General features: G+C 32.0%; 1 protein-coding gene across 4 annotated transcripts in view; it reads right to left on the minus strand.

Annotated features, from left to right (window-relative positions):
* Positions 1–20,218, minus strand: part of LOC149543000 (nuclear pore complex protein) — a 79,200-nt gene extending 58,982 nt beyond the window's left edge. For 3 of the 4 annotated variants that reach the window (XM_089797928.1, XM_089797926.1, XM_089797929.1), the window contains exons 1-5: positions 19,700–20,218; positions 5,493–6,120; positions 5,308–5,361; positions 5,071–5,130; positions 4,807–4,917 (exon numbers count right to left, since the gene is read on the minus strand). In XM_089797928.1, coding sequence (XP_089654054.1) covers positions 4,807–4,917; positions 5,071–5,130; positions 5,308–5,361; positions 5,493–6,017 — 750 coding nt within the window. In that variant the 5' untranslated portion in view covers positions 6,018–6,120; positions 19,700–20,218. Of the gene's footprint in view, positions 1–4,806; positions 4,918–5,070; positions 5,131–5,307; positions 5,362–5,492; positions 6,121–19,523; positions 19,613–19,699 lie in introns of all 4 variants that reach the window. The other variant, XM_089797927.1, reaches the window with a different exon arrangement.
* Positions 20,219–27,088: the final 6,870 nt, after the last annotated feature.

The raw sequence follows: 27,088 nt of genomic DNA on the forward strand, positions 1-27,088 counted from the left end.
TAATTTTAGATATATGGTCATTATAACCATTATGGTGACCATCAATTGAAGAAGACATTTGTGATAATAATCGAGATAATATTAAATATAAAGGCATGTGTCTTGCGACATGCATTGAGGCATGCATATGAAAATACAAAAAGTAGTGTATTTGGAAAGTGAAGAGACCTTCGGTTGTAATGTGAAGAGTCTCTCTATTTGTTATATATATATCAAATCAAGCAAAAAGCATTGTACACTTGAACATTTTAAGATCAATAAAAGTGATATTTTGTTCTGTAGAAGGGTTTTCTTAGGATAATCTTGTGTCTCTTGTATCTATTTTGGCTATTCCTTATTACTGTTTATCTTTATTTATGGGCTAAACTTAACAGAAAGAGAAGAAAGTTGGCAAACAACTAAGTCTGTCAAAAAAAATTCACAAGGCTTAATGTGTGCCCAAGAATGCCCGACTTACAAATATAAGGAATCAATCTAAAAGTGAAAATCCTTCACCATCCCTGATTTGTACACATGATCATTATGCACAGATTTCTTTCATGGGATCAAAGTTGCATCCCCAAGCACAATCAAGGAATCAGGAGACAACAAATAACAGGAAATGTTAGAAATTGCGGAGGCCCTTCATCAAACAATGACCACAAATATTGCAGAATGTAGAGCCCTTTGTTAAGGTGTATATGCGCTCAAAGGTACTAATCAATGAATATCATGACATTTATTGCAGATGTTGAAGTGCTCCAAGATGTCACACCAATGATCTGTAACAAGAAACTGTAATCTCCCCAAGAGTTGCACCTAGGTGTACAAATCCACTAGCAACATGGACAATGTTCAAATAATCTGCTACAAATGTACTAAGTATGCACAGTCACTAATTTTCATGTGACTAGGACACATCAAAGTTAGAAAGCTGTGTCATCATTGCTCCATGAGCACGCACAGGTGTAGATTGCACTCAACCAAGGAAGCTCATTCAAGTTATGAAACCCCTCACCAAGTGCGAGATACACTCTGCAACGCAATTTTTTTGCCTGTGGAAAGAAATCTTTACCCAATAATGGAAATCCACGACATGGTCGGGTTTACATCCATGAGTGAACACCTCACTTAGAGCCTCCATTCATCATGAATGCAAATACTCGTGTAACTTAGAAAACGTTACAAAGTTGAAATCTAAGGCACAAGAAGATATGCACTCATTAGCATTGTTCTCCAGAAGAATGAAATATTGCTTGAACATGAAAATTTGCAAGGTCACTTTTGCGCTCATCAATGCATTTTTCATTGTCTTGAAATTCTATAAATATGAAAATCCTCCTTCAGTGCTAATATGCTCTCAAGAGATTATTTTCTCGCATAATCACGAAAACTACTCCAAAAATCAAAATCCCTCACAATGCTTAATATGCGCTAAATTGCTATGCACAAGGAAAAGTTGAAGTGTTTAATAATCCACTACAAAGGATGAAATGTGCTTGTCAACATAGATCACACCTAGTCATGGAGACTAACAAAATTCAAAATCATCCTTCAATACTTATATGTGCCCGTGAGTGCTAATGTTACACGGGCATGGAATTTTAGTAATATTAAAAACATTCCTTTCAATGCTAAGTTTGTAACCAAGGAATAAGGTTCATGGGGGTTAAGGAACTTTTTGAAATACTTTAAAATTCTTTTGCTATGATTAATCCACACACATGAAAGGGGTTGAAATATGTGATTAAATTTTGATTGAATAAAATCTTTGAAGCTCTAAATTCTTCTTCTATATAATCATGGGGGGTTTTAAAACTGATAAAAAGTCCAAAATTCCTATTGTGTGTGAGCACCCATGGAAGAGAAAAAAAATATTTAAAATCGTGATAAGAAATTTTAGAAATCCAATGAGGAAATTGTGAGGAATTTATTTAAAGTTTGAAAATCCTCAACCATGTCCAAATTCACACAGAGAAATTTAAGTTGAAATAACGAATTCAAGGTTCAAACAATCCAAGTTGAGATGAAGATTTAATTGAAAAATATTGGAATTATTTGTGTCCAATATTTAATTGGTGAAGCGTTTGAAATATCTAATTGCTTAAAAAATTTAATTCTAGCCCATTCAAGCACATGCCCATAACGAAGCTGGTTGATGAAGTTGAACGCTCAAAGAACAATAGAAACTTGAAGACAAGTGGCATTTTTGTGAGACAATCTCTCAAAATGGCAACATGAAAGTGTATTAAATGCAACTGCCTAAAATTAAACCACTAGCACTTTAGCAGGTTGGAGAGTCTCACGTTAAAATTGAGACTTGAAAGCCAAGAGCGAAAGGTAAAGATTTTGAAACATTTGCAAGTAAGTGTGAGTTTTCAAGAGGAAGTGTGCAAATTTTGAGAGAGAGAGAGAGAAAGAGAGTCTTTTTGGAAAGAGGTGAAGTTGCATTGAGTTAAAAGATCAGGAAAAGAGACTGAAATTTCGAGAGAAATAGTTTTGCAATAAGTTAAAAAAATCTGAAAATAGGTATAAATTTTTGGAGTATTTTTCTAGAGAGAGAGATATTCTATAGCATATTTTTTAAATCTTCTTCTCCAAAGTCAGAATTTGTTCCACAAGTCAAGAATTTTAATCTATTTTTTACTCCTCGGATCTTCTTATGTTTGTTATTTTGTTTTGCAAGATGGAGAATAGCAGAACCCAAAGGATTGGGTTTGTCCAGATCAGCATGGATCAAGAATGAACAGAGGGGTTTTTATCCAGAGTAAAAGATTGTGTCGAAGTGAAAAGATGTCAGTGACACAAACTTAAGTGGCCTCAACATGAGTGAATTCAATAAAGAATGTTCGGTTACAAGGACATACTCCCACATAACTGGCCAACCAGATAGTCACGAGTGGGATTGAAGCAGTTGTTGGATTTCTTCTAACCCTCCAGCATGCAGAACTGATCATGGATTATTTAAAGCATTATAATTCAGAAGATAGAACAATCGGAGGCCCAGATAACAAAATAACAGCTAACATCTCTCCTCCGACGATTTCAGAAGCTTTTGGAATCCCAACAAACAAATCAATGATGTGGTAGACGAAGGAATAGGCACTCAAGGTCTACACTTGTGGGATTGACGATTGTGATGGAGTGGTCAACCGAAAAAGGCTATGGAAAATCAAGGCTCATCATTCAAAATTACCCAAACACCTTGCTTGGATAGACCTTCAGTAAGAATAAAGTGATTTGGTGATGATGTTAAGTGGGATATTTAAAGTTCCACAATCCTCTACCTTTAAGCCCAGATGTTGTACTTCATTGGCATAGGTGATGGAGGAATCAATGTCATGGATTGCGTTCAAACGATCTGTGATAATCTGGACAAGCAACTCGGAAACTTAGAGCACTTAGAAGAGTTCTACATGAGCTCTCATGTTGTATAGATGTTAGCTTGAAGATGAGAAATGAAGGATTGAGTTGCAAGGGGCCAAAAGGAAGTGGTCCAAACCATGTGAAAGTGCACTAGTGTTATCCCAAGTTGCAGATCTATGCTAAGGATGACTTCATGAGGGCTAACGGCACCTTCACCATGCACATTGTCAAAACGTTGCAAGAAGGTTTCCATACAAGGCTTTCAGCTGAGGCAATGAAATTAGTAGAGAAGTACACAGCGTGATTCATCCAGATGTCGACTTTCTCCTATATTAGGCTGCAAGGATTTTCATCTTAACAGTACAGACTTCTGAAGTATCTGACCGATGACATGGTGTTCTTGGAGGTCACTAACCAACTGTGTAGACAAGATCCAGAAATAGAAGTTGGAACTTGAATTCTCAATCACCATAGGAGATGAGGTAAAAGGGTATCATCTTGAATATCTCCTTAGTTTCATCAAATCCATTTTCTATATGATTTGTTAAACTTACATGGAAAGGCCTTGTTTAGAAGGGTTATACGATGGAATTGACTCAACGAGTAAAAAGATAAAGACCCCACAGAGAAATAGAAATCGATGAAGACCATCTACGTGGAAAACCAAAATATTCTTGCGTCAACGTTTAGGGCATGTTGCAGCAAGCAATATTACCATCAATCACTGTGGCAGTACTAATTATAGTTTGAAAAATTCTCATCAAGGAATGTCTACCTAAAAAGAATCTGCACCTCTACCAGACCCAGACAAGTACAAAGGGGAAAAAATGAAGGGCCTGGTAGCACAAGGTAGGAGTCTGCATTGGTAAAAGCTAGGTGCTCATTGTTGTACCATGTTCTAATACAAGGTTTGTCAATCCCCAACACTGCCAAGTCCAAAGACCAGGATCATCGCTATCAAATGCCATGGCATCTAAAATAGCATATTTTAAACAAGTATTCTATTTGCTAACAAGGCTAACACTATAATGGATCCTTTAAGAAACATATTATGAGGCATAAAGGTGAGTCTATAATTGCTGTCCTAAAGTTGTGTGTAGGCCATTCCAATCCTTGTGGGCATTAATAAAAATATTCCATTATATCATGTTCCAACAAGACATGGTTTGCTTGACCTCTCAGAATCACAAGGAAAGCCAATCAAACATGTATTTAAATCAGGAAAGCCTATATGAAGCTTCATCAGCTAACAATTTGTGCATTCCTTGCTAATGCTAAGTAAAGGAATAATGGCCTCAAAAACTTACTGGGACCAAACACACGTGAACTTTATCTATTTGAAATTAATCATCAGTATTAAAGAATAAAAGAGAGAAACAAAACATTATTCAAAATGGTATCTACTGAATTGATGATAAAAGAAAAGTCGTACCTTTAGCTAACATGGAATAAAGGTCTTACCTTTAGCCGGCGTGAAAGATCTTTAAAACCTTGAACTGATTCAGGCCACAGCCTTTCACGATCTCCACTCTCCATGCCTTCCAGCTTATTGATGGCTTCTGCCCATATTATCTGACAAAATAAATGAATGATTGGATATGAGGTACACATTTCAAATTATTGCCAAAGTTGAGAGAGCTTCAGAAATCTGAACCAAATAATGAGGATAACTTAAAATAATATTGAGAACAATCAAAATACAATGATGCCTCTAAGAGAACTTACATCAGATACACCAACTGGCTTGACGCGCATTGATGGATCAGTCACGCTGAGCAAAAGGTGCTGCAAAAGCACGTAGAGTCAATAAAATCTTAACATAGAGCTACACTTCCTTATCTTGTAATTTGATGATCTAATCAACCATAAGCACTAAATAAAGGAGTAAGGGGCTTTCAAAAGCATAAGGGGCGTTTTTTGTAGAAGTTATAAAAATGAAACAGTAGAGTAAATGGCAACAACCCTAAAACTGTACTTGTGATTCCCCGCATCATCCTTATATGCATCAACAACTGCCTGCACCAAAATCATTTTTTTATTATGTCAATCATTAATTGAAGCAAATAAATCCTCAGCTATATACCCATAAACTGGTGAAGATACTGTGGATGCATCCAAATCAAATTTAAAAAAATTATAAGCATAACCTGGATATCCCTGTCAGGAAGAGGTATTGTCACTGGTGCAACTGGTGCCATCTGAGTTGTCAACTGACTGCCACTGAAAACAGGCTGTTGAGTGCTACCGAACATTGATGGTTGAGTTTGCCCAAAAGCGGATGATTGTGCACCACCAAAAGGAGTCGTCTGAGCTTGACCAAAAGGAGTTGACTGTACTCCACCAAAGAGAGAACCCTGTGTTAGCCCAAATGATGGGATCTGACCAGAAGAGGATGACTGTTGCAGGGTGGGCTGCCCTAAGAAAGATGATTGTGTCTGCCCAAACGCTGGTGATGATGTTGACTGACCAAAAGGTGAAGACATGCCTCCTTGCAAACCAAAACCAGACTGGGAAGTTGAAAAGCCAAACAAGGGTTGTGAGGAGCTAGCATTAAAAGTAGAAGCCGAACTGGAGCCAAACAGTGGACTAGACGTAGAGCCAAATAACGGACTAGACCCGGGCATTGAAGAAAAACCTGCTCCAAAGGCAGGAGATGAACCAGACCCAAACATGGATGGAGTTTCACTCTATAAAAACATAAAGGAACCAAATATTGACAGATAAAACGTATCTAAGACCAGAATTCAACTGCAACCATGTAGTAAGCCCAGAAGCCTGCAATGAAAAGGAATTTGAATCAAAGGATACAATTAATATAAGATGCCTTGGAAAGCTCATAATTCAGATTTTTTGAAATACATCATCAATAGGAAAGAATTTGACATCATTAGATAGAAATAAGTGGTTAACAATAAATGTAGACTTTAATGCATACTAATAAATAGATTAGGAAATTAAAGTTTTAAAACTCAGGCTCAGACTTGACCAGGCAGCCAAAATTTTCACTCGAACTCAGAACTCAGAATGGACTAAAAAACTTGGCAAGAAAAGAACCATAGAATTAGACCCAAAGAAATCAAAACTTAGTTAACCTTGTTTGTTGATTCCACTCCCAAACCCCGCCATTGTAATCAGTTATATGACAAGAGATCCCAATAACTAGTGGGGGTTTGCAAGTAGACACCTAATGGGTTTGAAAGGTGGCAATGATAAGTTGCACAAGGTGATAGTCATAGATGTGAAAAACAACCGACAATAGCAAGGGTTTGGAGGCTATGCTCCCAGGTAAAAAATGATTAAAAAGATGAAGCAGAAATGGAAAAACAATGCTTTTATAAGGCAAAATATACAACTTCTTTTTACTGATTTTTCCACTTCCTTTTTCAATATGGAAACATATCTCTTCTTTTAATTCACGAGGAGCATATTTAAGAGAAGAGAATGATACATTCAATCAATCAGAATATGAGAGATATTGCCTCTCCTATCAATGTCACTAGTTCTGACTCCAGCAGTGACCTCCCAGATTCTACTCCTGATTTTCCCATTTACCATGCACTGGCAAAATACCTTATATGTATTTTGAACTCATTGATACCTGCTACTCTTTATTTTGATGCTCAGATTTCCTATTTGGTATATGTTTTAGGCTGAACTATTTTTTGGTTCCTCCTATGAGCTGTCTAGACAGATGATGTAATGTTGATTAATTATATTCAGAGAGAGAGAGAGAGAGATATGTATATCAGGATACAAGAGAAATTAGCATACTCTAGCCATTCCTTAACCACTTGTTATAGCCCCTTAAGAGGATAGATCAGTGTTGTGTACAGAAAGGGGGAGTAAATCCTCACAAGGTAGATAAATCGCAAGACAGAATTGGGACAGGCTCCTCAAGCTTTGAGGGGGCCTACTTGTCAATTAGTGTCAAGTGCCCTATGACAAGTAAATCCCCATCCAGCTTACGGTTGAGTTTAGGAGTGAAGTAAGAAAGCAGGCTTAACTATGTTAGCTACCTAATGAAAAATGAATTATTCACTGTTTCTCTTAAATTAAGTTGATTTGGATGAATAGTAATGTAACATTGGAAATTGACAGCCTCCTAGTAGGGGACATTCTAATTGGTATCGGAGCTTTGATCCTGCCATCTTGCAGTGTACAAGATGAAATGAGGAATTGTTCTAGTCAATAAGAAGGAATCTAACAATGCGTGTATTGTGTGCATACCTTGTATCTACTCTGTCTTCATTAAATATATTTCATATTTTCAAGTGTATACTCCATGTGTGGTTGTACTGTGGTTAATCTTGAATAAGAGAATAATAAGAGGGACCCTAAAGATGGACTTATCTTTTCTCTAAAAGATGAGAAAATCTTGTTTTAAAATTCCAAACCTTGCAAATTATCAATGCACTGGTTAATATGTGAGTTGCACAGTACAAGCTACTCGCACTGAAAGATTTGAATAAATTGGCATCGCTCGAGAACAAGTAATTTTGACGTAGTGTAGACTTTAATGTCCCCCCTTTTGAAAGAGCATTTAATAATAACATTAAAACATAAAGCAGAATATATATAAAATTAAAATTAAAATAAAAAAGAATCCAATTAAAATATAACAAAGTTTAATAAATGGTCCAAAGGCATTAAAAATGAAAAGATCCATCTCCCTCAACTATGAGATATAAAAGGAAGAATGGAATTTCATTTGGAATAAGTGAGGGAGAAAAAGAAGAAAGAAGGTAGCATGGGAATTGTACTGTCTTAAATTGGAAGTATTTCAATTTAATGATGGTTTGGCACCTATTTAATGCAAGATCATCATTCATTCGCATCTCTTCTCCTTTCTTCCCCTTTCTTCTTATTTCTCCTCGGCATAATAAGGGTAGGACCTAACAAATCCTCTTTAAAGCTCTTATTTTCATGGGGTAAAGCTCGAGGAAGGATCCAATCACCTAGTTCCTCTCTTTCCTTCATCCAATCAGTCGGAATCTCTTTTCCGCACCGCAACAGTCATATCTCAAAATTTGTACTTGATTTCTGGGCTTTGGGACCTGTTTTGGGACCCCAAAGGAATCTTGAGGGTTTTGGGCCATGGTTGGCAAGGACACATTAAGGACGTAGTGTGTCCTTGCTTGGGCCCTATTTTGGGACCGTCCCTTAGTTGCATGTTCGAATTGATTCCCAGAGTTTATGCAAAGTATTATCTGCTCGTTGAAGACGATTAGTTCCAACCCCTTTATAAACCCATCTATTTGCTCCATTTTACATCCATAATCTAAAAACATCCGCCAAAATCATGATCAAGCATTCACGCACTCAAGTTCTCAAGCATTCTTCAAGTATTCAAGTCATTCAAGCAAATTCCTCCATTGAAGATCAAAGATTCAAGCATTCAATCAATTGAAGGAGTTTATACACAAGATCTCCTACAATCCATTCAAGGTCTTTTTTCACATCTTAAACATCCTTTCATCTGCATTCTTGATCCGATTCAATTGGTAAAGAGAGCTCATTGCATCTGATTCCAGAGGTTCTATTATTGTAAGGGGAATTCATACAACTACTTTACATTTCTGCAACTAAATATTCAAGGTTAATTCCTAAACCGGGGTTTGAATAAGGCAAATCCCCCAAAAGCAAACAAAACCCTTTTTATTGCAGATTTCGAATCTAGAAAACACGAGCAGGTTGTGGATTCGGATACCCTTTTCGTCATTCTGCAGAACTGCAAAATCAAAATCAGATTCAAACACGTGCTCCCCTACTTTAGGAGAAATTCACCCTCGCGCGAGAGTCACCCTTCCCAGTTCGCCGAACAATTTCTGGGTTTTGCAGATTTAGTAGTTTCAAGCTTAAATCCAACGCTATTTGTTGATGTGGAGCAGCACATTAAGCAGAAAATCAGATTCTTTACTACTAAGGTGAGTCTTCTAATTTCTTTCTTTATTTATTTCAGCAAATCAACTTATTACGTCTAGTGTCTTAATTTCATTTCCGAGCTCTTATTACACTAGGGTTTCAAGGACTTTTGCTTCTTTTCCCTTATTCTACAACCACTAGATTCTAGTTTGCATTAGTAGTCCTTTTTCACTTGGTTAGCATTAATCTTTCTAGATCTAGTCATTTTAGAATTAGGATTGAAAGGATCAATTTCCTTGACTCCCCCTTTAAGATGTGTTTAGTTATTTGATGAACTTAGGTTTACTTTCCTTGATTCACATTTTCCACCCAACAAAGACTAAGGAAGGACTAATGGAAGAAGACTGGAATGGAAAGATCTCATTAAGGGTGGTAGTTATAAAATGATGGGACACTTTCAAGAGGATAAAGGATGAAGGGCTGCGACTCCCTTGAAAGGTTGTGACTCCCATCAAGAAGATATAAATAGGAGAAAAAGTCGTTTGTTGAAGGCATGGAAGAAAGGATCATGGTAAGGAAGGTAATTATAGTAAGTTCTATTATGTTTAATGAGACAGCTTTAATCTGCTTAAAGGGAGCATAGGAATTAAAGAAGAATTAACTGAAGAAGAAGGAAGTAACTTCCAAAGAGCCAGAAATGATGGAGAGTTGTAACCTTTTGAAGGGTGGTAATTGTTGAAGGGTGTGAAAATTGTAAAAGGCATGCGTGGTGAAGAGGTGTGACCTTTCCTCACAAAAGATATAACAGGGGGAAAAAGGATCAATATGAAATGGAAATGGAGACTTCTCTTCAATTAATTCATAAAGATCAATATTTAAGAGAACGGAACGAGACAGTCAATCAGAATAAGAGGTAGAAATGTGAATATAAGCAGCAGATCAGACTGCAATGCGACCAACAGACATATACTGATATAAGTAAGAAAGTGGGCTTACAGATGTTAAATATCAAATGTATAATGAATTATTCACTGTTTTTCTTAAATTGACTTAGATGCATAGTAATATATGCTAAACATTGAAAATTGATAACCTATACTAATAGGTGCCATTCCAATTCCAGAGAATCATTATAGTCAGTAGGAAGGAATCTAACGACGCGTGTATTGTGTGTATACCTCGCATCTAATCTATGTCTTCATACATTGATATGTATTGCCATGCCCAACTTTACAAGGCAAAACACAACCAACAATTTTTGTTTTGAAAGGTGAACTAAAGATAATATGTATAGACCTATACTTTGTTATGAATGTTCTATCGAACTAAGGAGAGGGGTTTTTTTTTTTTTTTGTTTTCTAACATTCGTTGAAAATCTAAGTTATAACATAAGGGCTAGAAGATATTATCACTTCGAATTCCACGTCCTATCTTTGAATTAAGACATTACGTATATAAATGTGAAGTACAATTTCTACACCAATGTAGTTGTAATGATTCAATAGTTTGCGAATGTGAAGATGTTTTATAATTGTCCTAAATGTTCCGATTTCGGGTCATCTAACCATATATATACACAACCTCAACTTGCTACATTCTATGTCCACTTCTATTCTGGTGTATTATTATATAGGTACTACTATTTTAAGGAACAACTTACATTTTATCCTTTATAAACTTCAACTAAATTGATGTCTTATGAACTAGGTACTACTAACTAGTTTTTTAAATCCATTATCAAATATTTAATCTCCAGATTACTATAATGTATTACACTACATACAATTTATCAACAACTTCCTGTACATTTACTAGTTGAATGGTACCTCAATCCATTTAAAAGATTATGTTCATATGTTATGAATCTATAGATTTACATAGCAACAAGAGGTGTATATGTTATTTTATACATTTTAATATATCCTAAGTACATATTATTAGTAAATACATACTTACTAACACATATCCTACATAATACTCAACCCACATAAAAAAACCATGATGAATATAAATTTATATTTAATTGTGAAATGTAATGTCCCCTTTTTCTGGGACATTATAATTCTATGTGGCCAACTCACTTCGCCTAGGTTTCAGGGGGCGAAAAGGTTCTTTACAGGGTTCAATTCAAGATTTGGCCTAGACATTTCCAGTTCAAGACCCATCGGAGTAGTTTTGGCAGGTTGTCCAAATGTTTACTATTTTTAGTAAGTAATTAGAACTCAGTGTTTTTGGTACCTCAGTGCTGGGTTGGAAGCGTCTCACTAAGAGCTTTCCAACTAGCTTTTGCACATGCTCATCAGAGTTCATTTGGTTAGTTATTTTAATGCCTGATGACTATATGGTTTATTGACTAAGTGAATATTAAAGTTCATTTAACTTGTCACTTTATTTTAAAAAGGTACTATGTTCACTTAAGTAACTAAAGGACAAAAAAAGTTGCTTTATCCCACATTGCTGAAATGAGCATGCATCTCATTGGGAAAAGTAATAAAGGTACAACAAGCTCCACTTGAGAGAATATATGAAGAATATAATATTCAAACAAATATTAAATCTGGGAGTTGGAAACAGTTGCTGGTTATTTCTTTTAGGACGCAAACCTTTGAAGAAGTATTTGAAGGTTGGACGCAAATCTAGCCTTCTTACAGGTTAATCTACATTTCCAATCTGACTATTATTTCTGTTTATAAGATTGGTTTTCCTGGATCGTCGCGTGTTATTGTATTGCTGATGTATAATACAGTAATGTTGTTTGGCAACAATTTGTATTCATTGCTGGTTTAAATATGTACTTTTTGATTATTAGAGGAATAAACAAGCTTTTTTGGGTTTTCTCGTATGCACATTTGCTGGTTATAAAGTGGATTTAAGTTCTGGAATTTATATCAAATATGGGTTTATTGTTCGGTTTAAAATTTGTAAGTTTTATATCAAGGAATTTAGTAAATATCCGGAAAGGGACACTACACTAAACTACGATGATTTCCAAATCTATCACTAACTAATGGTACCTTACTCACCCCATATCCTACTAAGAATCATACCATTACTATTTAATAAATAAAGATATAAATTTTAAATAAATAAAAAATTACTAATCTATATTCCCATCCCTTCCTAACTTACTAATATCTAATCTAAACAACACCCTAATATTTATCACCTACTAAACTACATTAATACTAACTTCTAAACTAACCTATACTTCCTAACCTACTATCTTAATACTTTACCCATGACTTAAATATTTGTTACTAACACACACCTCAATCTATACTTACCTAACTTCATTCCCAAGCCACTTTATCTTCTTCATACCTACCCATTCCCTCCTTCAAAATGTGGTCCCCCTCCTTTCCCAAGACTCACGTGACATGGGAGGAGGGGCCCTTGATTTTCCTTTGCCCTTTTTGAGCGTTTTTTCCTAGGTGGAGATTGGGTAAAGTGCAGATTTGAATGTGATGACTCTTTTTGACTTGTCCCCATCTATTCACCTTTCATGCACTTACCAACTGCGCCTTCTAGCTTGTAGGTTGGGTTCTCCATGTGTGAGGGAAGGAATTAGTGTGGGAGGCATCCGAGGTGGTCGACCTTGGATAGACTCCCAAGGATTTAAGCATGTGCCCAGTCAAAAGTTGATGTGAGGTGTCTTTTTATATATTTTAATTATGAAGGAATATGTTTGGTTTAAAGCTTGGTAGAGTATGTGTTTAATTACCCAAGGCATACCTACGCTAGGTGTTAAGTTAGGTTATCCTATTTGTAGGTAATTGCATAAATTAATTTTTTTATTTTTTATTTATATATATATATATATATATATATATATATATATATATATATAAATTATGTGGATTGTGACATGTAGTCACATGTTTGACACAACCATAATATTCTTACAATTTTCTTTTGTTATACAACCTTATTTGGTGTATCTCTTTGGTCGACAGGACATGGTACTTGGGTTAAGCTTAAGACTAGGATTATTTTATTGTCTGTAATTGGGGAGAGGAATTATTTCCTTCTCTCATACAATTTCCAGAGAGTTAAAGTGCACCTACAACATACTCTCCCATATGAATTCTTAAACTATAACATATGAGAAATTATTTTCTTCTATAACAACTATGATGTCAAGGTAGCTTGTTTGATGATGAGTTAATGTGATTTCTTACATCTATATAGTCTAGAGATTAATTGGTTTAAGCTAACTCAAGTTTTAACAAACTAATGTACAAGATTAATTATAAATGTTTTCTACTATGACTTGGCTTACATATGGAACTGCTTGTTATTGAAAACAATTTGAATCATTTCTTATGATCTATTTGAAAAGCAAGAACTCTTTTTTCCATGACAGCAATTACATAACAGAAAATCCTATAATGAAATCACTCAAATTTACAATAAATGTTCATTACAATATTTCTCTCACATGAGAATTCCATAGGCTTATTGAAAGAATACAAAAATCCAATCAAGAACAAGGAGTTAATCTACATAACTTCAATATGTTTCCCCACAACATTAGATATTCTTTTACATGAATTGATCTCCTCCTTCCTACACCACTATAGTAGTGCTACAATATATCTCTTGCAAAAACAACTATATACAAATTTTCAAACTTCACTTTACACATTTGCAACAATATACAATAGGGAGTAAATCCCTTTCACATTACAATGAAAAACAACAATGGAAAAACTTAACATCACAACACATTATGAGATGGCATGGAAAATATTAGTCTCTCCACAACACTTGATTTCTCAACATTGCTAAGGTGAACCCAAATCTCTTCATAGGATCTACTTTCTCAAAACCTGCAAGACAACACAAAACTTGGAACCATGGAGGCTCACTTCCCATCCTAGGCTTCTATGAAGCCACCCACCGAGTAGGGGAAACAAAGCCCAAACGGGATACACACACACAACATTTGCTAATGCATGAAAATACACAACACAACACAAAACAATTCCTTCCATGGCTTGCACATTGATTCACCATTGGAATCATAAATACATTGGGTGAAGGTGGGCTCTTCAAAGAGGAGATTTGCCATGTCAATACAATTCACACACATTAAATTTCACCATGCCTCTACAAGGCTTGCATCATACATGCTTCTCTTCACAATTTCCACTTATCACCCCCAGATTCACAATTTCCGCTTATCACCCTCAAATCATAATATCAAGACAATGGTTGTTGAGCCCAACTAACCCCTTCACCCAAGACTTCTCTTCCCTCCCAAGGGTGAGTGAAGCCTTCACACCCATGAACAAATTCAACATTCAAACAAAACAAGGAGATCAAGGAAGAAAACCAAGGAAATACATGAAACACAATGCACAATCACAACACAACACAAAGATTACAATAACAATACATGATCCCATAACAACACTCCATACTTACAGATTCATTATGCAATGCTAAAACAAAATGGTCATGGTTTGAGCACCAACCTTGGTCCACGCTAAAGGCAATGATAGTTGATGAAGAGCTCCCTTGGCCTCCCTCCAATACCCTAGCTGTCTCTAAACTTAGAGAGTGGGTGAACACTCCACTAGTTTGTCCAAGACTCTCTAAAAAGGCTTTTCCACTAACTATTTTGGCAAAAACACCAAGCCACTTCCTCTTACAACCTTATCTCCCCCTAAGTTTGCTATATTTGATTTAGTGGGAACATGGGGAAGAACCCATGTAACAACTCCATTTTCGAATTGGAGGAAGAATGCATGGGTAAAGGGGCCCCTTAGGCTATCTAGGCATTAATATTGTCAAAATTAAGCCTCTAACATGTTATACTATCATATGGGTAGCTTATTTTCACCCAAAGGGCACTTTGGGACCACCTAATGACCCTTCAAACCCTAGGTCAAGTCTAAATTCGAATTTCCTTTGATTGTGACCCATCCTATCCCTTGTCTAGTGGGTTTACTTAATCATTAACAAGGTAATTAGTTTTAAAGTAAAATGCCACCATGACCAAAACCCTAGGTGACATGTCATTAACACACAAAAATCTGCAAGTGTCAAGTGACACATAAAAGCACATTCCACATCATCATGACATGTCCCTAATGCATCTTTGAGATTAAAAATTTCACACACAAGCAAGCTTACATTTACGAAATAAAATACATCACAAAGAGGCTTTTGAATCTTTCAAAGATTCGCCTTGGCTAAACCGTGTTTACATAAGTTTGGACCTAGTTTCCCCCAAAATTTTCCATGGTTCCACTTCCTCCACACTAAACTCGACCATCAATAGTCCAAGGAGGTCATATAAAATACATAAATACATATCATAAATGCATATAAATTCAAATGTTACGTAATCCATAATAACATAATTCAATTAAATTTCTTTTCCTAATCATTTCAAATAAATCATTCAAAATGTTAAAATATCAAAATTTGCATATCACATCGTAAATCATCATCATAATCAATTTAACATTTTGTATCACATCATAATCTAATTCTATTCTACCATGTGTAAAATTGCATCCATATTTGTTCGATCATCCCATACACAATATTAGGTTCTTAGTACATATCATAAATAAAAAACACTACTGTAATGTCAAGATCAATAGATAAAACAAGCCATTGTCCATCTAAGTCTCGAATAAATGTCAAAATATCCAAGTCTCAAATATCAAAATGCAAGTAAAAATATCTATGCTATGACGGGTCGGGGTGAGGCCTCACATGTATGTTACATGTCTTCATATATTCATGCATATATTTCATATTCTCAAGTATATACTACATGTGTGGTTGTATTATGATTGATCTAGAATAAGGGAATAACTAGAGTGAACCGTAAGAGATGAATTTATTAACAAGGTCGGTCAATTTCTAATCAGTTTTGATGGCATTACAAAGATCGCCTTGCTCCTTTTTTCTGACAGATGAGAAACATGTCTTAAAATTGCAAAAATTGCAAACTCTCAATACATTTGTTAATATCAGAATTGCGCAATAAAAGCTACTTGCACTAAATATTCATATAAATTGACATTGCTTGAGGACAAGCAATTTTGAGGAAGTGCAGACTTTCATGTCCCCTTTTTGAAATAACAATTAATGATAATAGTAAAACATAAAAAGAATATAAGTAATATTAAAATTTAAATATAATAGAATTGAAATATGTGTCTCCCTAAAAAATAAGGTAAAAATGGAGAATACAATTTCATTTGGAAGCAAAGAGGGAGAAAAAGAAGAAAGAAGGTAGCATGGAACTAAGGAAGGAGTAGTGGAAGAAGATTGGAATGGAAAGATCTGATGAAGGGTTCTGAATCTTTCGAATGGTGGTAGTTATGAAATGTCGGGCCACTTTCAAAGGGCATAAAGGATGAGGGGTTGTGACTCTCTTGAAAGGTTGTAATAATGAAAGGTTATGACTCTCCCATCACGTAGATACAAGAGATCATCATAAGGAAAGTAATTATAGTAAGTTTTGCTTTGAGAAAAGAGACAATTCTGATCTGCATGAAGGGAGCATAGGAATAAGAAAGGATTAATTCAAGAATGAAGTAACTTCCGAAGGGGCACCAATGGTATCAGTGGTCTACAGTAAGCAAGGTAAGTGTTGTTGTACAGTTGGATGGTGAAAGTATGATGGTGCAAGGTTGGATATGTTAGTGACAAGATAACTTGGTGTGAGACTCAGCGATGACAAAACAAATATGAATCACTAAATGCCACAAATGCACGAATTATTAGCCAAACACAAATAGTATGCCAAACACAAATATGTATGCCAAAAACATAGATATATGTATGCAATTTGTCGCCGAAACACATGAATATATTGAGGATTTTGGGATTTGGATTACATTATGGCGCTCAATAGCGATGGAGAGTGGTGGTTGAAGGCACTACAAAAGATTGGCAAAGAGCTCAACGAGGGTGTTAATCTTCCATTAGATATATTGGAAGTATGTTTGTGTAAGGTGAACCGATTACCTTCAAGATTTATTCAGTGGATCTTTTCTCTAATTAAGGATGCCTTAAGTCAACATAGGACATTGAGACACCATGACAAGGAAATGAAGTTGGCAACTGCAACATGTCTTGGTGAGATCTTAAGAATCTCGGCTCCTAGAGCACCATATGATGATAACACCATGATAGAGATATTGCATTTAATTGTTGACAACTTTCAAAGCCTTGATGATTTCAGTGGTGATCCTTTTGGCATGAGATCTACAATATTGGAGAGTTGTGCAAATGTCAAAGTGGATAACCTCCTCTTAGATCTAAAGTTGCAAGACCTGACCCATGATATGCTTCATCACTTCTTGGTCACAATAAAGCAGTGTCATGATACTAAGGTTTCGGTTGCTATAAAGAGCCTAATGATTTTGTGCATTTAAAAGATGGATGAAATATCCCAACCCATCATATCTATGTTTATGGGTTGTTCGTAATCTCGAATGTGTCCCTTCTATGGCAGCATGTACAATGGTCAGTGATGTATTCAAGCATTTTGAAGAAAAACTAATATCTCATTTGCACAAGTGGGAGAAAGTGGATGACGGAAATAAGGGTGATGCATTACATGAGGAGGACAAAGGCATGATTACAAGGCTGCTCTGGAAGACTGCGCAAGAATTTTTTGCAAGAATTCTTCTTATTCCTTTCAAGCATCCTCCGCCATTGATCTTTGCAATCAATCTTGAAGATTCATTTATCTCCTTCCAACCCTATAAATCCAATCCTTTACCACTGTTATTAAACTCACCCACTTTTGCACTTGAAGAATCTTGAGTGAGCACATACCCAACCAAACATCCACTGACAAATTGTTGCATCAAGGAGGTTGTGGGTTTGTTATTTAGTTTGCATTCTTGTTTTTATAGCTTCCTTTTGTCTAATCTTGTATGTTGCTTTACATTTGTGTTTTGAGTGTTTATACTTAGCTATTTGTATTCCTCCAGATCACATTTCATTGTATCACACATAGATTTTTACATCTTTTAAGTTTTTATCATGCTTATTTTAGAAGGAAGAAGCCATTTTGAAATAGGAAGAGTTGTTTTTTAAAATTAAGAGAATTCAAAGCCCAAATAAAAAGCACAGGGTAACTTAAAAGACCCTTAAAGATTTTTCAAAGAAACACAATTGTCAGGTGTAAAGCAAGATTCAACAATCTTTCCAGCTTCCTCCCTATCACTATGTAAATGGGATCCTTGGAATGGGGTATGTACACCCATCAAAACATAAAGGACGAGCAATTTTTTTAGATGTATTTACAACTATCCTTGTCAACATGCATGGACAATGTGGAACTGTCGAAAAGGCACACAAAGTGTCTAAAAAATGCTTCTAAAACATGTGGTCTTGTCAATTGAGATGATTTCAGACTATGCATGAAAAGATTTGCCAAAAAGCATCTAGAAACTCTCAAGCAAATGCAATTGGCAGGGTGTAAAACCAGACTCAACAAACTCTAATGGCACTCTTCCCACCTGTGCCAAAATAGGAACTTTGTACAGTGTATGAGCATCCATAAGATCATAATGAAAGAGGGTTTTTTCTCGTGTGTTATTGGGCAGCTAAATGCAATAGATGCAGCTGCTCCGCTAGAAACGCATGCCAAATATGGAACGATATGCCAGGCTTAAAGAGCTTAGGAATTTCAGGACAACAGTTTTTAAAAGGCTACATAAAAAGATGCAACTGCCCTGCATGTCACAAATGCCAAATCCGGAACCATATGCAGGGCATGAAGCATTCCAAAGGAATTTCAGGACAGCCATCAATAGAAAGGCTACATAAAAGATAAATATAAAACTGAAAACCAGTTGAAAGTCGTCGAATATATATGAAATTTTGCTTTCTCTAACACTAATTCCACAGAATTTCAAATCCAGTCCGAGTGAGAACCAGCAGCACCCGTGTATGCTACACATTGTATGCATGAATTACATTAATTTTAAAGGGATTCTATAAACATAGATGTATGAGCTCTTTCCTGTCAATATGCATATCAAAACCATTTTGCTTTTGAACATCAGTATAAAGAAACCCTAAAAACACTTTATTGTTCTATTGTGACACAAGTTCACCCATATTTTAGAGAAAGAAATATGACTACATTTCATATTTAGGGTTTTGCACAAACTGCAGGACAGTTTACATACATTGCACCAAACACATGAACGAGACCTCATATTATCTATTTTTGTTTTACAATAAATGCAAAATAGAAAATAAATATAAAAATATTTTAAATTTTTAAAGGATTTACTAATAACTAAGTCAAAGGATGCAGAACAGAGCAAAACGTTTAAAAGTGAAACGCACAACGCTTTAAACTGACTATCAGAAACCCTCGAACGTAATGCACAATGCAAATGTTACAATAGTCCCTGATCTGAAAATGTGAAATTCATAAAATCATAAAAACAAACGTAGGAATGCATAAAGTCAAATTTATTAAATATTAAGTTTACAGAGTTACCTCTTTTGGCCAAGCGCAGAAGACTATTTGGCCTCTGCGGCTTCTCTTGCCCCGGAAACGATAACAGGGACAAAACCGAAGACTTGCCAGAATCGCACGGGAGTTGTGGGTAAAATCGTACAAAACAGTGGCAAGTTTAAACTTCGAGCGTTCACTGTAAGCGCTATAAGATTTTAAAATCGTTTATCTAATGTTGCAGAGCAAGCAAAAATATATCTTCGTTTACAAAAACAATCGAACTGTGACTGTCTGCACTGGCGCGGACCCATATTTTCGTTCCAGATAGCAAGTAGTCGTATTGTTTAATACACTCTGATTATTTTGGCACTCACTCTATCGTGCTCAACTTCAAACTCATAAGGTGCAACACTTTGCAGGCTTTGCAAATGGAGTTAGTAAGGAAAGCAGAGTCTGATCAATCATGTTCGAGGTAAAGTAGCAATGGAATGGGAGATTTGTCAAGAGTCTCGGAGTAAATTGAGGGAATCCTAATGAGGATACTATTGTTTGATTCAATTCAATTGACCTATCAAATTCAATTCAATTAACCAAAAAGAAATTTCAAAATTTTTTTTCTAATTTTTCATTATTTTATAAATCATATTTTTCATTCATTTTATTGGATTGTAAAAATATAAGAAGAAAATTCAATTTTCTTCAACAAAAATATAAATATTTTCTAACAATTTATCATTCATTACAACTTTATCTTTTCCACATTTGTGACAAGTAGACTAGATTTTCAAAAAAATATATATATTTTTATCTTACACCTCACACCACTTAAACTTAATGTTTAATCAATATTAATTATCACAATTTATTTTTCTTACCAAGTTCAAATATAGAGTTAAATGTTTTATATTTCTTATTTTAAATATATATAAGCCGATAGGCTTATTGTGGGAGCTTTGCTCCCAATTTTTTTAATTTCTGACGGAAATGTTGTAAGACTCGCCGATTTTTAAACTTTCTGATTGATTTTCCAATGATATACTTAATTAATTAATTAAGCCGATAGGCTTATTGTGGGAGCTTTGCTCCCAATTTTTTTAATTTTTAACGGAAAAGTTGTAAGACTCATCGGTTTTTAAACTTTCCGATTGATTTTCCAATGATATGCTTAAAACCAATTACTTTAGAAAATTTTTTAAATTGAAATATTATTCTTTCCATAGCAAAAATCAAAAAATAATATTTCATAATTAATAAGGAATCTTTCCTTAGAAGGGATACAGGTTGTATTGAGGATCTCATAAAGCTGGCAAATATTTTTGATAAATTTTATGCACTTATTGTCTAATATAGAAAATACTACTTTTCGATTGATTTTCCAATGATATGCTTAAAACCAATTACTTTAGAAAAAATTTTAAATTGAAATATTATTCTTTCCATTGCAAAAATCAAAAAATAATATTTCATAATTAATAAGGAATCTTTCCATAGAAGGGATACAGGTTGTATTGAGGATCTCATAAAGCTGGCAAATATTTTTGATAAATTTTATGCACTTATTGTCTAATATAGAAAATAATATATTGAATCTCAAATGTTTGTTCTCAAATGATTCATGCGATCATTTTGATTATCTGTTGCCTTTCTTGTTTTTCCTTTACATTATTTATGAAATAATTGTTTTGTTCAAGTATCTAATTACCTTCACATTTTGAGTCTTCTTAATTTATGAGAACAAATTCTGAGGGAGGACATTGCTGCACATAAAGACCAAGAAATGATTCATATTCATTAGAAATATAGTATACAAAATGACTATATTCTTGAAGAGGACCAAGAAATTTTGAAGTTGTATAACATATTTTAATGATAGTTTTGAGTTTGTTATAGTTGTTTTGGATCTAATTTTATAAGGGTCCCAGTTAAATTGAGCCTTTTGGACTATTGTATTATTTTGTTTATATATATTTTTTAAAACGAGTAATTTTATTATCTGATCACATGTCGTATACATAATTATCTATTTATTGATTTTAATGTTCTTATATTTAGATGTTCATGTGTTCATTTATAACATTGATAAAAATATTGTACACTTAGGTTACTATTATATTTCATATCTTCAAATATTTAAATATTTATTCATTGAACTTGATATAGATGCTCAAATCAGTATTTAAGTTATATTACATGTCGAATTTTTTTGTTAAGAAATTTATTTTTTGAAAAGAAATATTGTAAGACTTTATCTGTTTTAAAGATGATAAAATTCGTTTTTAGAAATTTAAATTTTCTTTTAGTATTTTGAATCCTAGAAAATATTTCTAATTTTTTGTTTTTCTTTACAAGTTTCTAATTTTCTCTATTTCTATAACATGTTTAGAGAAAATGTAAAATGCATACTACTAAATTCTTTCTAATATGTTTCTTATTTTCTATGGGAAATGTGTAAGATAGAAAAAACTTGCAAAACATGAAAAGTCTATGGATGTAAAGTGAGTAAAAGCATGTTTTTTATGAAGGAAACATGATTTTTATTAAGTTTAACCACTGTGCATTCGCTTCTTTATGGAATTATGTTTATCTCGATTGTTATGATCAATTTCCCACAAAAAAAATGGTCTTGAATCTTCCAATTATAATTCCTTTGTGGGTTTATTCAACAACTTATCTTTTAATCACTGTATCTTTCAAATGTTATACACAACTTCGTTCTCTGAATTAATTTGTTCATTTTGTTTGATCTTGTGAACTCTAAGTATTGTGTCCTTTGTGCATATGTTCATTCAAATTAAATGGTGCTAACTTATAGCGTATAGAGTTTTAAAAGAATGAATTAGTAGGTGAATTTTTCAATTGATCTACTAAATCTTTGAGTGCCTTTGGCAAAGAATATTAATAGAATCTTATTTAAAGTGTTTAATTTGGATAGTTTTCTTTTGATTTTTCATAAATTATCAAATATTATGTTTGTTTGTTTGTTTTTTTTTTAATTTGTTTTGTTAGTTATTTTTATATATTGAACATTTATTATCAAAAAATTTGTATCAAGTGTACAATTTGAGAAGAAAAGAATATATAATGAAATAGTTATCTTAATTTTATTACATTTAATATATTTTAATATTAAAAATTAGATTACCATTAGTAGCATATTTCTTCAAAACGTAGATAAAAAGGAAATAGACTAATCTAATTATTACATAAATATCTGTTTCTAAGATAATAAAATATTGAAAATAGGGAATTGTAAAAGTAATAAATTTATGTGCAAAATTTTGAGTAAAAATGCCTTAATGTAATTTTGTAGTCTGTAAATTTATTTTGTAGTCTAAATTTATCTTAATAAGATTATTTGTAATTTTTTATGATGTCAAAAAATCATTTTTAAAAATCCAAGTTTTCTTGCACTATCAATGTTGAGGAAATTTTTTAATTTTTTAAGTTTTAAGTCTAAATTACTCTTTTTTCTTAAAAAGATTATTTAGAATTTTCTTATGATAAAAAAATTATTTTTAGAAAATTAAGTTTTCTATTACATTATCAATCTTATTCTAAATTTTCATTCTTCTTTGTAGGTTTCTAATTTTCCTTCTATTTCTACAAAATGTAAAATGTTTAAGATAGTTTATGTTTAAAGAATAAGAAAACAAATGAAAAGATGACAAATTTTAAATAATTGTAAGACTTCACGGTTTTATGATTTTCCGTTGATCTAAAAGACTCAGTTAAAAAAATTTGGAGTTTCCTTTATCATTGTTACTTTTGTAGGAAAGTTTCTAACTTTTATTTCTTCTTCAAAAGTTTCTATTTCTTCTTCTATAAATAACTTAAATGTTTATCAATTAACCTATTTTTTCTCTCATTTCTGACATTGTGTAGGTTCTATTGGATTTCCTATCAACAATTTTGGTTATTCTATCTTCTGTGCATGTTCAATTTTTATTTTTCATATATGCAGTTATTATAATGCCATAAGTTTATATACTGGTTTGAATTGCTTGACAAGTTTATCATAATAATAAGTACATAATGAGTAGTTACAAAATGTATGCATATATATTATAACAAGTTTATATATTCGTTTGAATTGTTTGACAAGTTTCATATAGTAATAAATGCATAGTGAGCAATTACAAAATGCATGCATATTGATTATAGAGAAGTTGAGGAAGCAAATAGAAATGGTAATACATGCATGACAAAAAATAAATATGAACAAGATTAAATCATATTAGTTTTGTTTCAATTTATATATTGTTCAAATCATTTTTGATAGCCTCGATTTGATTTGCAAATATATCCATTTCTAAATATATGTACTCATAAATCTGTGTTATTTATGAAAGATCTTGAAAATCTATTATTTTTATTATCAAATATATTGGCAATGATTCATATTTTTTTCAATAAATCTTAAAAATAATAAAGATAGTTAATTTATATACACATTTTGATTTTAAAATTAAAAAATTAAATTATCTTAAATTAAAACTTGAAATGCATAAAGTAAATAGAATACAAAATTTTAAAAGACAAAAAAAGATTGCATTTGTATCTAGATTTTATATTTAGAACTATTGATTAAGAAAAAATATTGAAACATTGTTTTTGTATCAATTACAATTTGAAATTATATGCATGCAAAAATATAAAATAGAATACAAATATTTATATTGTTAAAAAAATATATAAAGTTCGCATTAAGTCTAGATTTTTAGTTTTTTGGTTTTAAATTTAAGTTGATTCATTTTAGAAAATTGAAAATATAATTTAATATAATTCTAATTTTTTAAATAATATATAAGGAAGAAGAAAAATTAAAATATATATATCTAGCACATATATATTTATATTTTTTGGATTTAGTAATTATTAAGATAAAAATAAAATTTATGAAAAAAATTTAGTTTACATATCTTCAATAGATATAGACATATTTCCTTTGTAAGTAGATTTTAGTTTTAAATTTGTAGTTTAATGTTATCATTTGATTTTTTACATAAAAATAATTTCAAATTTAGAAAAGTTTGTTATATACATAGATTAGTTTCTATATTTTTTATAAATTCTAATACAAATGTTGTTTAGAGTATAAATATAAAATAATTGTTTTCTTATCAATATGCATGCAAAAGCATAAAATAAAGTAGAAATGTTTTTAAAAATAAATAAATATAGAAAGGTAACATTTAAGTATAGATTTCAATTCTTAAGTTTTTAATTTATGTTGATTCATTTTGAGAAATAGATATAGAACTTTGTTTAGTTTTAAAATTTGAAATGATTTACAAACTAGAAGAAAAATTAAAATATATGTTATACAAATTTATTTCTATTATAAAAAAAAAATCATTTCTATTTTTTAATTTAGTAAGTATTAAGATAAAAATGAAATGCATGCAATTAAATATTGTTTACATACCTTTAATAAATAGAGAGATTTTATTTGTATCTAGGTTTTAGTTGTAAAATTATAGTTTAATTTTATAATTTGAAATTTTTTAGATTAAAAGGATTTGAAATTTAGAAATGTTTTTCATATATGTAAATTAATTTCTATTTCTTTTTTATTTTCATAATTTTCACAATTATTTATTTATTTAAAATAAATTATTTTATTTTAATTTCAACATAATACATAATATAAGCATTTATTTACCTATATTATAATAATGTATTCTAAGATCATTATATTCTCACAACTTATAGAGCTATCCATTATGTAAATCCTAGCAATAACCATAATCTCAATCCTAATTATAATCATAATCCCAATTTTAACAATAATCATTTTCCCAAACCCTTAACCCTAGGCTAAACCTTAATCCAAACTTTAACCATAATGTAACTACAATGTGACCTTAACTATGGCTTAAACCTTAAACATAATCTTAATCCTAACTTAATTCAATATTGTCTATAGATTGAAAATTGTATTCACCTACTAAAAATATAAATCCATCTATCTTAATAAATTAACCATTAACCTAAAATTAAGCTTTATTAAATCATACTTAGAAAGTGAACCCTTACTCTAGAAATAATGAGTTTTCAATATTGTCCAAAATCTTCTCCAATAAATTAAGCTTTTAACCTAACTTCAATACTTACACATTAACAAGTTAACCCTAATCTTACACTATGTAATTGATTTTAAGAAATGTTTGTGTACTATTGCATTAATCCTAAGTGATATTAAAAATTTAAGATATATTTAAATCATAATCCTAAATCTAATCTTGGCCAACTTGAAACATGTAACCTCAAACTTAACTCTAACCCTAATTAAATATTAAGTTAAATTGTAAACCTAATCTAATTATAATTCTAAATTTAACCATAATAGTTCTTTGTTTCCTTTCATTCAATTACACAAATCATTCCTATCAGCTAATCGTTGCACGTACATAAACGTGCAACTGCTAGTTATTAGTTTTACATTGATGTTTATTTTTGTCAATTGTAAAATGTTATTTCTTTATGTTTACACTATGTTTTACTAGCTACTATTTTACAATCTTGCTCTAATTTTTTTTAATACCATTTTACAAATTGTAAAACTAATACTACCCTTCAAACTTAGTAGATATTTTGGTAGTTTGAATTAAGTAATCAACAATTTATTTTTTTAAATTAAATATTTCAAGTTAGTAAAAATGAGTAGTTAATTCATATAATATAATTTCTATTGTTAATTATATATTTCTTAAAATAATATAATAATTAATATTTTTTTTTAATTCCCTTCAACTCTCTTTATTATTCTACCTTTACTTTCCTTATAATAACATATCATTCTTTCTTTTAGCTCTCTCTTTCTATCATTCATTTCTATCTATAAATCTCTATTTTCCTTCTTTTTGAATTATTGGCAGGAATTTTGATGCATTGTGTCGCTTGTTTATATTATGAATTTGATTAAAAATTATAAAGTTGAATCTTGTTTAGCAATATCACATTTCAATTGATTTTTTTTTAGTTTTCTTTGGACAAAAAAAAAATTTGGTTCATTTTTAAAATTATATATTTGAAGGCAATAGCCTGTAATAAATAGTAAATTATGAGCTTTTTATATGAGAGATCTTGAGTTCTAGTCTATTAGAGATTAATAAAATAATAATTACATAAATTCAAATAATCCTTCCCCATACACTTATTTTCATCAAATTTAAAAAAAAAATTGTGTGAGTTAGGGGCAATGAAAATATACATATGTATGTATAAGCTAGTAATAGATGCGAAGCAATTATGATTTTTAATTTTGTTAATGTTACTGTCAAAATATTTATTTATTTTATTTTTATTTTTTCATTTATACGTCGTATGTTATTTGTGTAACTTGAAGACATATTTAATTTTTATCTTTAATCTTTATTTTATACGTTGTATTCTATTTCTTTAAATAGATGTTGTAATTTGAAGACATGT

This window comes from Cupressus sempervirens, chromosome 8 (assembly GCF_028749045.1).
Source record: "Cupressus sempervirens isolate cs-2001-9-10 chromosome 8, ASM2874904v1, whole genome shotgun sequence".
NCBI classification, from domain to species: domain Eukaryota; kingdom Viridiplantae; phylum Streptophyta; class Pinopsida; order Cupressales; family Cupressaceae; genus Cupressus; species Cupressus sempervirens.